General features: G+C 34.9%; 1 protein-coding gene across 1 annotated transcript in view; it reads right to left on the bottom strand.

The window, feature by feature from the left end:
* LOC107583211 (cilia- and flagella-associated protein 58-like) overlaps nt 1–13,757 on the bottom strand; it is a 73,708-nt gene that overhangs the window by 24,528 nt on the left and 35,423 nt on the right. The window contains 1 exon segment of the mRNA XM_016269361.1: nt 3,021–3,154. Within this exon segment, the coding sequence (XP_016124847.1) occupies nt 3,021–3,154 (134 nt within the window).

Below are 13,757 nucleotides of genomic sequence, written 5' to 3'. Positions count from 1 at the left end.
GTCAGTCTTATGCACACCCCTTCAAGTAAAGTGTTACCAAATATCGTTTGACATTTTTATGAGAAGAACAAGAACATTATATTAACTATATGGCACCAACAAAATGGACAGGGTAATCGCATTTCATTACCTTATGAACGTTATATCTGATAAATATGCAAACAGTTCTCCAGGATAGGATAGCGGGAGACTCCAGAAATATGAACCTAATCTCATGCCACATTACTTTATCAGCATTTCACAGCGTTTATAAAGCCAAAAAGGTATCTGCTTTATTTTATAACTGAAAACACATTTAAAGCTCACATTGATTGTGTCTTCTGATTTTCAAGCCCTGCTGAAAAAGAAAACCGGTTTAACCGAGGCTATGATGGTTTGCTGGTCTTAGAAGGCCAACAATCTGGTTTTTATGGCTGGTCAGAATGGGAGATCAGCTGACTAACCAGATAAACCAGCTGAAAACCAGCTTGTAACAGTAACAATAAGGTTCATTTTTCCTTTTATTGCTCATTTTCTTTACTAAATGAAGTGAGGAGAAAGAAAACGTTAAAAGAAACGTTTCTACTCAAGTACTTTTTAGTAAATATTTGTTTGTTTGTGGTAAAAAAAATAAAAAATAAATAAATATTCAGCACGGACACAATAAATTGATCAAAACTGACAGTAAAAACAATTACACAACCAATCAGGATATTACAATGATTTTCAGAAGGATCATGTGACACCGAAGACTGAAGTAATCAATGCTGAAAACTAAGCTTTGCCATCACAGAAATAAATTAGATTTCAAAATACATTTAAATAGAAATCAGTTATTTTAAATTGTAATAATATTTTACTGTTTTCACTGGAGTTTTTGATCAAAATAAAATGCAGCCAGTGTGAGCATAAGAGTCTTCTTTCAAAAGCATTAATAAATCTTACTGACTCAAAACTTTTTTTCAACAGTAGTATTCGTATGTCACGGTTCGCTAGTGAGAAGCATGTATATGTTCCATATATATATATATAATCTATATGTTTGACGAGGAGTGGAACTCAAACATATAGAGTTTGATCACATCCAGGGACCACGGAAACACACGTAGCAAGGGTAGACATATACAATTCCGGACAAGGGAGAACAGAACGGGCTAGAACTCAAATAGGGCAGATAACGAGGGGCAGACAGGTGAGGTGGATAACTAATAACAAGGAACACCTGGAACTAATAGAACTAAATGGGGACAGGAACAGGAAGGACCAAATAAGGGCAAGGAAGGGAGCAAAACACACACAAAACAAGTAACAGAGTCCGACAACGTATTTCTACTTCATTATTTTGATTAATAGACATATCAAACACACTGAATAAATCTGTGAGGACTGATAGAGAAAAGTAATTAATTAACTCACCTATATATCTCAATTAGAAATCAAGTCATTCTCTGGGATACAGTTATGAAATTGTAGATCAGCAGAGATGATGGATGTTATTAATTTCACTCGTATTAAGACACCACACAAAGGCAACCAGGAATTTTTCTTAGACTCCTACTGGTCAACCACTAAGTCTGAAACCTGTCCAGTTAAAACAGTGGAACATTCCGTGATGTTTCAGGAAGTAGAGCAGTTGTGCTTCTAAACCAGGCGGCAGAGACTGGCCAATCAGATCCATGCAATCTGTGTCTGTTGCTTCAGACGTGCCAACCTCTAACTGAAGAAAGCCATGTGCTCTTTTATTGAATTTTGTAACCAGCAAATCTCAAAAAGAAATGTGCAAGCTTCCAACCCCCCAACCATAACAAAGCCTATTTGTCATTTATGGTTTGAAAAATATATTCAAGAAACACCCGCAGAACTAATTTGTGTTTAAATTGTCATAAAAACATTTACATAAATTGTCAATTCAACAGGACATTTACATAAGAATGGATTTCTCCCAAGCAAGTGCGCTAGCAAATAAGACTCCCCAGGTTAATCAACATACATGCTTCCAAAATACCACACGATTAGTCATAATTTCATCAGATCGAAGGCCAATAGAAGTGGAACTTGGCAGGGACCTACTAATCAGCAAGTAACAGAGAGCTATTTTGCATCACTCTGTAGCAAATCAGCTCATGGAAAATATGAATAATTAACCATAACTAGTTATAATTAACTATTCATATTTTAGATCCACTGTAGATATTTAGCTGACCACTCAGGGTCAACCGTCTTGTCAATTCTAAGAACGTTAATTTCCTGGTTAAAGGAAATAACCTTCTTACTGCACAATAATTTTCAGTGTCACAATTTGCTCCCAAGAACACAGAGACTAAATGAGAGAAATCTTTCCAATTCACTGGCTCATTGATTTCTCTCCAACTCCAAATGCCTTTTTCCTTTCTCACTGTTATTTGAGGTATCATTTTCGGACGTGTCAGAGGGTGCCGTTCTTGTCTGCTTGTTGGCAATATTGAAGGTAATTTTCTGTCAGGACCATGAAATATACAGATAGACAGACACCACACACATAGAAAACACTATAAGGGCTTTCTGCTGGTCTGATTTATACTGTGGGTATAATGTTATATTATATGCTGATCAGGGATTAACGTCATCCACCTGAATCCTCATGCACACTCAAATACTGGCACATGGTTGTTTTTAAATGCTTAGTTTAGCCGAATATGAAAATTCTGTCATCATTTACTCCTCATTAATGGTGACTGATGTTTTCAAACTTTGGATGCAAAAGCACCACAAGCGTCATAAACCTGGTCTATACAACTTTATAGCTTTAGACTTTATGACTTCAGAAGAATATGAGCCATTGAGACTACTTTTATGATAGTTTTATTGTGCCTTTGCATCCTTCTTTAAGCTTGAATACTTCAGTCCACATTTATTGTAAACTGAAGTGTTTCACAGACAGTCTTCAAAAATGGTCTTTTTGTGTTCCAGAGAAGAAAGTCAGTGTCAGTGTTTTGAAGGACATGAGGGTGAGTAGATGATGACAGAATTGTCATTTTTGGGTTTAAACCTTTCTTTCTCACCTGTACTCCTAGTCTTTTTGTTTTTGTGCAAGGTATTTTTTCTTGACTTCTTGGAGTTCATGGGCCAAACGTTCGATCTCATACTTGTAGTCTTCTGAATGCGACTCGTGCATGTTGAGCTCTGCTGTTAAGACCTGTGAAAGGAAAGAAAAGGGTGGACAAATTTTGTTAGCACAGTCAAAATCTGTTTGGACAAGCTATGCTTGAAACCATTAAAATATTTGATATGTGCACACCTGTTACTTTACATGTAAATTCTATATTAATGCACTTGGTTGCATCAAACTTGCCTGGAAACCATAACTGGGTCACCTGCACAAAGACCAGTACATATGATCATTTGTTGTATTTAAGCATATTTTAATAATAATAATAAAAAATACATCTATCTGGTCGATTCGATTTTTTTAAAAGAGTAAACACTGAAAAATTAGTAGGCAATTGTGGTTAATTAAAAATAAATAATTTTTTTTTAACGAACAATTTTTTTTTGTTTAATTCAGAGCTGAAACAGCCTACAGTTAGGTAGATTAATTATATTGCTTTGCAGACTAATTGTTTAGTGATTAACAACAGTAATTATTTTTGGTACTTTTTAATTAATTTCATTGGAATCTTTTTCATTGTATTATATATTGAACATATTATATGTTGCTTTTAATTAAAGTATCATTTTATGAAAGCAACACATTCTTACCGTGATTGCAGCATGATTAAGTGCTCCACATAATGCCTGATAATCACGGTAAAACACTGTAACTCACAGCCTCAAGCAGCTTATTCCTTTTATATGCACTGCTTTGGTGCTTCCAACCATCTAAATATTGCAAAGCATCAAAGAGCCCATTTGTCAATTACTTTGCAATGTTTCCTAAAGCTGCGCTCGCCCTTCAGTAGGCGCCTCTTTGCTATAAATGGGTCCTAGTTGTACAGTTGTGATCTATCACTGAGGATGTGTTTGGCTTAACACGGTCACCTCATCCCTCCCTCTGAGCAAGGAATGGACTGATTTCCTCTGCGGCATCTCATTGATCTCCGTCAATCTTTGCACATATCAGTCAAGCTCTAACTGTCATTCATCCAATGTGCTCGAAACCACCCACATAGTGCAGGTGACCCAAGAGCCCAGAGCTCAGTAATCAAAAGAACAGAGAGAAGAGAAATGCTAAAGAGAAGGAGGAAGATGGACAGAAAGTGAGAGAGGATGGAAGTAGATAGGAAGTAATAAATGAAGAAATCTTGGATGTGCTGTGCTGCAGAGCTGGTTTTGGATTGGATGATTTGCAAAGGGTATTGCACACGACAGGCATTCAACATGTTTCTGCTCATTGAAAGATGTTTTACTTTAAATGTTTTTTTACAAAATTAAATACAAATTATTAGAAAATACAAATATAAGATCATTTTAAAACTTCAACAATTCAATTCCAAATAAAATATTTGTATTAAATTAAAAGAAAACTTTAATAAACCAGTTCCAAATCAGTATTATTTGGCAGACTAATTGTTTAGTTATTAACAATATTAATTATTTTTGGAATTTTATTGATTTTATTAGCATTTTTTTATTTGATTATTTATTGAACATTGGGATTTATTTTACAATTTGGCAAGGTTATTGCACAGATATTCCAAATGTGTCTGTACATTGAAAGTTTTTTTTCTTCCATTCACAAAACTGAATAAAAATATTAAAAAATAATAATAATTTAAACTAATAATAATAATAATAATAACTTTAAAAATAAATCAATTCCAAGTCTGCCACAAATTATTATAATTATAATTGTATATTTATTGATTTACTTACGTATGTATTTATTTATTTATTTACTTGCGTATTTATTATTATTTATTTTTTTATTCCAGGGGAATCAGCAACAACTGAAACATGTTCAAATTCAGGTGATGAATTGGGCTGAAATTTGCATTGTTTAATCAACTTTTAAACAAAAACTGCACTTTTGGCACATAACATTTTTAAATGAACAAAATACTTAATCTGCTATGAGCTTTTCATACAGCGTATAATATTATTCAGACTACTGGGTATTTTACAAAGACAAAACTCTGGAAACATCTTCCAAACAAGCATGGAGAGTCAAAAGACCGGTGTTCATTAATGTTAATTTCCTAAAGGGGGCTGGAGCGGGAGGACATGCTTCAATCAAAACAAAGAATGGGATGACTTTTCTGTTTGGTTCATTAGTAAGGCTTCTGTTCTAATGTTAATTACGCTGAGCTTTGTTTATTTAAAGCTTTGCCAGTGATGCCTGCGGTGCGTAACTCATTTTAAGCTTGGCAATAAATTATCAGAAAGCCAAACCCCCCTATGCCTACCTTCGGGCCATTATTTTTAAGTTCAAGGGCGCCAGAGAGTGTTATACTTCACACTGCAGATATTCTAATAGATCAGCTCTGAATTTGTGCCGAGCTAAGGAGTTTTGAGTCTTTAAAGTCTGTTACGTCCATTCTTTACAAAAATGGATGTAACAGAGCATTTGTAACGGAGCATTTTCTACTATCCTGACTGCAGAGGACGGTTTGCCTGGTTTTCAGATCCAGGGCCAGTTTCCTGCATCCTAATGTTAGCTGTTACATGGCAAAAACCTGACCAAAACGCAGCTTTAAGATCAACCTATATCAATGCCATATGGATATTATAAGGTCACCTAAGGCTCAGAAGAGACTCATAACTTTTTAACTGCTCTCATCTCTGTCTCTTGCCTATTTAATAGGTACAGGACGAGGCAGCTTAAACCGAACGGACTCATTAAAAATTACATTAGTGGTCGCTATCTCCAGATGGACCTGAACTCTTAATTAAGTGGTGAAATAACTAATTATTCATTTTGTAATTATTCATGGTGAGAGGGGGAATAAGGAGATGAGGATGATGGGAGAGGAGTGAGAGGAGGAATGATTGATGTGAGAAAAAGCCTTCAGTGATCCCGCTGACATATCTCAGAAAGAAAAAAGAAATTATTGTGCTAAATAATTTAATTAAAAATGTTACTTAATATATTAATTATTTAATAATAAATTATTTATTTGGCAATACTACTTTTTTTTATTATTATACTACTTTATTTAAGAGAAGAGAAGAGAAGAGAAGAGAAGAGAAGAGAAGAGAAGAGAAGAGAAGAGAAGAGAAGAGAAGAGAAGTTTTCTAGAGGACCTTCAGTTGAAGAGAAGAGAAGAGAAGAGAAGAGAAGAGAAGAGAAGAGAAGAGAAGAGAAGAGAAGTTTTCTAGAGGACCTTCAGTTGTTTAGTCTTTTCTCGGAGTGTTCGCTGATAAACCTGTAGTTTTTCCGCTGCTTCTGGACCAGGCTGCCGAGCAAGGATGTGTTTTAGCTCAAGGTAAAGTCTCTCTTTCTCCTGTAACACAAAGTAAAACAAAATCAAATTAATTTTAAACATGCAGCACCAAATTTAATTTAATTTAATAATTTAATTGAATTTACAATTACATTTTTAATACAATTTTAATGTATTTTTTTATTTAATTTAATTTAAACATGAAGTACTGTAAATCAATTTAATTTTAATTTAATTAAATGTAATGTAATGTTAAACATGAAGTATCATAAAGCAACACATTTAATTTATTTTTTATTTAATTTAATTTAAACAAATAAAAATGTGAATGTAATTTAATTTAATTTAAACAAATAGTCCTTAACATATAACATTTTCAGTATTGATATTTTACTTTATACAAACAGTGAAAAATCCCAGTGCTGTTATTCTAAATATCTTCGAATGGAATTGAGGAACATAACTAACTCTACAAACTCCACTCCGATATGTTAAAAATGTGTCAATCTTTTTCTCTTGAATAGACTTCAAAGGAGATATTTGTTAGTTCAGGGCGTGAAATCTCTTTTACCATTATACGATCAAAAGCAATGATGCTATTTTTCAGTGTCACATCACAGGAAAAAAGCTACAGCTGGATTCAGGGGATTGACAGCTAATTCATTTAGTAAGCAAGTGTTAATTATCCAAGTGTGTGGAGGAAAGAGAGATGGATAACTAACACTCCATCGCAGCACTGACCATGTAATGGCACACTCACACATACATATATATGGATCATCAATGAGTACTGACCAGTTTAAACTCATCAATGCTAATAAATGCAGACTGTCTGGAATCTAAAAGGATCACTAATATAAAGGCTCTGAATTTTCAAAGGAATATAAATAATGTGCCACAGGAGAAATCACGAATTCAGGGGGTTTAGGACGACTGAAAGAAGATCGTTCATGATCAAAAGGACCAGCATTCAAAATGAAGACACACTCATGGCCTCAACAACCACAAAACAGTTCTTTGTCTCAAACGCATTACTGCACACAGCACGTATCCCACACACACACATTATAGATTTATTGCAAAGCTGGAAGCTTAACACATTTTTTCCTCTGAAGCTCCCAGTATTTTTCTCAAGATATTTTCTGTCCTTTTTCTTTTCAGCGTTTCTTCACAGCCACGGTGGCCGTCTCTTCATAATTTCATCAATGGTGAAGTGAGTGTGATAGAGAGCGAGTTAGCGAATGAATGATTTATGACTGAGAGGCATCTGGACTTTAATACACCGACTTCTATAGGATCACAACAAGGCCGAGATCAAACCAGTCTCAGACTTCACCTTTCACCAACTGTGTCTGTCTTAAACATCTGCACTCATGGCACTTTATCAAAGAATGCATCACTTCAGCATCCGAAAACATTTTCACGGCCCTACGTGGACTGAGCTTTGATAATGCTAATGCAGTTACACGCGTCCTCGACGGAGACACAGCAACTTGTCTGTTTATCTCAGACCCATGCTTTTTGTCTTACTATATTTATTATGAATATCACACCAAGACACTGTCAACATGCATGACAAATATTTTGGGGCTTCATTTCTCAGAGGAGATGTTTTATTGGTTAGTCTTTTGTGGTGCCTCTTGAATACAGATCTTAAATGGAGGTTCAATACAAGTTAAGCTCTATCGAATTACTTTTCTCTTGACTGTTGTTGATCACAGACCTTCCTATCTGGGCAAATCCGAGTGCAGTGTGTGACATTGTTGGGATTTCTTCTGAAACTCTAGAAGGGACACATGTTCAATTACTAGTATCAGTTTTTCAGGAGAAAACATCGTTATGTTTTTGTGCATATTTTTTTGAATATTGCTTAAAAATGTTGGAGAAAATTCCCCAAATGTGCATAAAAACATGCATGCTTTCTTAAAATGGATTAATCGTTTATTTCGAAAGAAGATACACTAACAGTCAAAGGTTTGGGGAGAGCAAGTTTGTTTGTTTGTTTATTTATTTATAAAATGTACACTTCAGAAAGGATGCATGAAATTGATTGAAAGCATCAGTAAAGACATTTACAATGTTACAGAAGATTTCTATGCTTTTCATTTGAACTTCCTATTTATTAAATAATCCTGAAAAAATGTATTGTGTATCACCACAAAAATACATAGCAGAACAACCATTTTCAAAATTAACAATAAGAAGTAATGTTTCTTGAGTACTACTTAGAATAATCACAATAAACAGCATATTAAAATAATTGATAAAGGATCATGTGACACCGTAGACTGGAGTAATGGCTGCAAAAAAATTCAGCCTGCTTATCACAGGAATAAATTATATTTAAAAAATATATTAAAACAGAATCTCTTTATTTTAAATTAAATTAATATTTCACAATATTGCTATTTTACTGTGTTTTTGAAGAAGTAAATGCAGTCTTCATACAGGCCTCGGTAAAAACATATAGATCAAATGATCTACTACGAAACACTGGCAAATATACCTTCTTCCATAATAGTTAAAAATCCCTTTTGCCTACTGAATAGAAACACTCCATCCATAAATACAATACTGTGATAATAATCCATCCTCCCGGGGGAAATGACAAAGAATATCTGGCTTTTATCAAATGACCGCACCAGGGGCCCTTCAAATCCTTATCTTTCCATATTCTCACTCACTTTCTTTCTCTTTCACTGCATTTCCATCTCTCTCCCACAAACTCATATTAAACAGCATGCCTACAAGTCATCCTCTTACGTAAGCATTTTTACACTTTACTTACAAAAAAAAAAAGAGGAACAAACAGGAAGTCACGTCGCTTAGCCTCATCTTGACTTCATTTCCTCTATGTCTGACTGAATAATCATAGAAGCCTATGTGACACGAAGAACACTTAAAGTAACTAGAGTAGCTCTGCTGTCCCTGTTCAGCACGATTGGTAGATAAGTGCGATTTAAAAGCAAACAGATGTTCTGTGTGTCACTCCATTCAGAGATGAAGAAGACATGCTGTGACTGGCAGTGACGAGAACACGCTCAATTTTCACACCCCCGCAACAGTTTTCTCTGCCAAAGAATTCGGATGACAATTGTACGTCTACCGGCTTCTGACCTGTCTTACGACGGAGACATCATCCCTTGACAGCTATAGAAGATTTTGACAATCACAATGACATTATTTTGCTGTTGGTGCTCATCATAAATGAGTGGAGGCAAGTCTTTGTGATTTCAAGCAGTGGGTCTCAATTGGTGGGTCAAAAACAGCACAAACAGAAAAAAAATATCAATGAATGCTATAGATATCTTAAATTGTAAAGCTGGCTTTAAAGAAATTAACTTAACTAAAATCAACTTTAAAAAAGAGAACTGATTAAGTCAACATTATTTCTATGGCAATCCAGTGCAGGCCACATACTATAATATCAATAAATCTTTAAGTTGTATTTCACCCTGATTATTCCTTTAAATCTTAAGCTTATAAAAATATTTTTTTTTGTCCATTTTAAAGAGCTAACAAGCAAATCAAATCATGTCCCTGTGCTAATTTGATGTATCCATTAAAATACATTACAATGCAAAACGTAATTATTTAAAAAAGAAGAAGAAAAAAAAGGATTAATAAAGAAAAATTATTATTTTTATAATGTATTATTTTAAAATGTAATTTATTCACTTGTTGCAAAGCTGCATTTTTTTGCATCATTACACCAGTCATCAGTGTCACATGATCATTCAGAAATCATTCTAATAGCTGATTTGCTGCTCAAGTATCATTTTATATTATTATCAAAGTTTAAAACAGTTGTGCTGCTCATTATTATTTTTTTTTTGAAGTCAGGATTCTTTGATGAATAGACCATTCAAAAGTACAAAATTTACAGAATACTGCCACCTTTGACTTTTGATCAGTGCATCCTTGCCAAACAAAAGTAGTTTCTTAAAAAATATATATCACTGACCCCAAACTGTTGAACTTTAGTGTACTTCAACCTAATTAAATAAAATGTAGACACTGCCCATACAGTATATGCAATTTCTCTGTACTTATTACACCTCTAGGTCAGCTGTCCCTGACTCTAAAAACAAAATCACATGATTCAGAAACTGGTTTGTGTGTGTGTAAGCAGCGAGAGAGTTAGGGGCTGTAGTATAGCGTTTGAAAGACAGCAGCATTGAAGGAAGTGCTCACCCATGAGCTTTGGAAATAAGAGGTCACAAACTTTCTCTGAGTGCTGGATCTCCTGCAATACAATATTGCCTTCCTTTCTGTTTTACCCAAATGAAAACTTCAGCTTGGAAACGACTCATCTGTGATATGTTGTATATAGTGTTATTACATTAGCTGTAGGGCATAATAAACTCTGCTGTTTGTTGCAGGTAAAACAGACCTTCCTGTCATACCGCAGTTTGTAATACGATCAGTCACTAGGCCATATCTTGCGGCCGCCATGCATGAATAAATTGTTAACCGCTAATCGCCTGTCCAGTTTTGCCTGCACGAATATTAACTGGCATGAAATGTTCCATGCCTCTTTTATTATCGCACTGCCTCAACACAAATAATGCAACAATTAGAGTCTGTATCTGAGTGAAAAACAGCACCTGCTCTTTGTTTACCATAAAGTGCTACATTGTGAATACTTCAAGATCTATAATGGGTATTATATTAAAAATGGAGCCTGTCTCGCATCGTTTCTGAATCACAAGTGTCCACCGTCTACAGAAATACGCATTGTCTTGACAGCAATGGCTTTTTGCTGTTGTGTCCTAGACGGTGTGATATTGTTTACAATTTTCACTGCAAACAGCTACAAAACAATACAACAATTCCCTGCTGTCTAGTAGCTGTGGTGGGGCTGTTTTAAAAAGCATCAAAGGCAGCCCAAGACTCACACAGCGCTTGAGCTGATACATAGAGCTGAGCTGAGCGACTTCATAATCACACAATGAGTTCATATCTGGAGTCCATTGGCATACTTATTGATTTTTAGATTGGAACTGAAGTTGTGAGAAATTGTATAATGCTGATTAATTTATGCATTCTAAAAGAAGTTCATAGAGGAAAGGCTGCCTATCCGGCGATCCACAGCGCGAAGTTGATGTATTCCCTCAGCAACCAGCACATATTTATTGATTTTTAGATTGGAACTGAAGTTGTGAGAAATTGTATAATGCTGATTAATTTATGCATTCTAAAAGAAGTTCATAGCTGCATCAAACAGAATTGCAAAAATAATATTAAAATGACAAATATTTCCAAACATACAGAAGCACAGAGTCTTTAACAGAATATTTTAAATACTTTTATTTCATGTGCACTATCGTTCAGAAGTTTGAGGGTAGATTTTTGTTACGTAATTATTTTATGCAGCAAGGATGAATTCAATTGATCAAAAGTGACAGTAAAGACATTTATAATGTTACAAAAGATGCCTATTTAAATTTTCTATTCATCAAGGAATCATGAAAAAATATACCACAATGTCCACAAAAAAATTTCAGCATTAATAATAATAATACAAAATCTTGAGTGGCAAATTTGCATGTCAGAATGATTTCTGAAGTATCATGTGACACTGAAGACTGGAATAATGATGATGAAAATTCAGCTTTGCATTATTCATAGGAATAAATTGTGGTTTCAAGTATTTAAAAATGTTTTAAATTGTAATTACAAAAAAAGAGTTTAAATTGTAATAATATTTCACAATCTTACTGTTTTTACTGTATGTTTGATCAAATAAATGCGTAAGACAAGGTGTCTTTGTGTCTCGGGGAAAAAAAAGTGTATTTGGCATTTTTCTAACTTAATACAATATTTTTTTTCCTCATTATAAAATTAAAGGTTACACTTTATTTTACAATACGTGTACTTACAGTGTACTTAACCAAGAAAGTACTGGTAGTGTAAGGTAACTACATGGGTTAAAGTTAGATTTAGGGGTAGGTTCAGGGTTAGTACCTAGTTATTACCCAGTTATTGTAATTGCTATAATACGTTATGTACATAAAATGTACATGGGGAACAGGACTGTAAAATAAAGTGATACCAAATTATATTACCAGAAAAATACTAATTTGAGAGACATTTAACTAAAAGAAAATTTGCAAAATGCTGGGAGGGGAAAAAAAACAGTGTGCAACAATGCAACGGGCAAAGACATTAATCTTATTGTGTAAATATCTTTACTTTATGAAATGAAACACTGCATGTCTCTGGTACAGCCAGAGCCGGATTTACGCATAGGCATTCTAGGCACGTGCCTATGTTCGCTCGTCCAGGGGGGCCCAAACACAGTGAAGAGATCTATAATATTTTGTTATACTATGGGCTATCTACAACAGTAAAAGAACTAAAACCAAAGAAGACATTGAGCAAATAAATATAACAAACAATAGGGTCAAAAATGACAAACTATTTCCATGTCTTCCAGCTTTTTTATGTAGGCTATGGAAATCACGCTTTCTTTCTCCCAGTCTCTCTCACAAACGCACACACAGTGCAGACACGCACTCGCGCACACAAACGGAGACGCGAACAGAAACTTCTTGTCAGCGCTGCCCCACGAATTTATCAATAAAATAGTTTTGCAGCTGAAAAGCTACATGACATTTCTCAGTAGCGAGGTTCTTGAAGCAGATTAAATTAAAGATTCTCTATTAGTAGACGCTGCTGCTGAACACTGCTGAGAGATGCACAGACGCAGGTATTCACACACGCTTAATATCTCTCTCTCTCTAAAAACTGCATTAGCCTGCATATCAATGGCTCAAGCCTCCGTTATTAGCTCTAAAATTACGTTTTGGAATTTGCAAAGGAAGGTTTGGGATGAGGTGCGTAAAAAAAATGGTATGCATGTTGATTTTATCGGACTATGTTGCGATTATGAATGAGAGTGACTCCTGATTAACATGTATTAATGGGTCCTGTTTAGTCACTATTTAGTGTGGAATTTTTCCACTATTCACTCATGACAGTAAAAAAGGGCATTCTAAGTCAATCTACTGCAGTTTTTCCTCTCTCAATCAGTAGAAAATGTGGTTAACACCCGGTCATACATAGAAAAATAAATACCATCATATACAGTGAAACCGGTATAATTTTGAAAAATACAATGATATAAACTTTTAATCATACCGCCCGGCACCTGTAATGGACTGGGTCAGGATCAGAAGGAAAGCAATATAAAGACTGTTTTTCCACAGCATGCCTTCAGAGCTTTTTTTATCGTTTGGTTTCCGAGTAGACCTGCAGTTGCCTCCTTCGTTATTTACGCTACGTGTGTGAATCAATGGGCGGGGCTTAACAGGCAATGCTGTAGAATCGATGGGCGGGGCTTAACAGGCAGTGCTGTAGAATCTGTGGGCGGGGCTAAACAGGCAGTGCTGTAGAATCTGTGGGCGGGGCTAAACG

Source organism: Sinocyclocheilus grahami, unplaced genomic scaffold (assembly GCF_001515645.1).
Source record: "Sinocyclocheilus grahami isolate Dianchi unplaced genomic scaffold, SAMN03320097.WGS_v1.1 scaffold51.1, whole genome shotgun sequence".
Taxonomy (NCBI): domain Eukaryota; kingdom Metazoa; phylum Chordata; class Actinopteri; order Cypriniformes; family Cyprinidae; genus Sinocyclocheilus; species Sinocyclocheilus grahami.
Note: the sequence above shows the minus strand (reverse complement) of the source record. Positions and strands in the feature narration are given on the sequence as shown.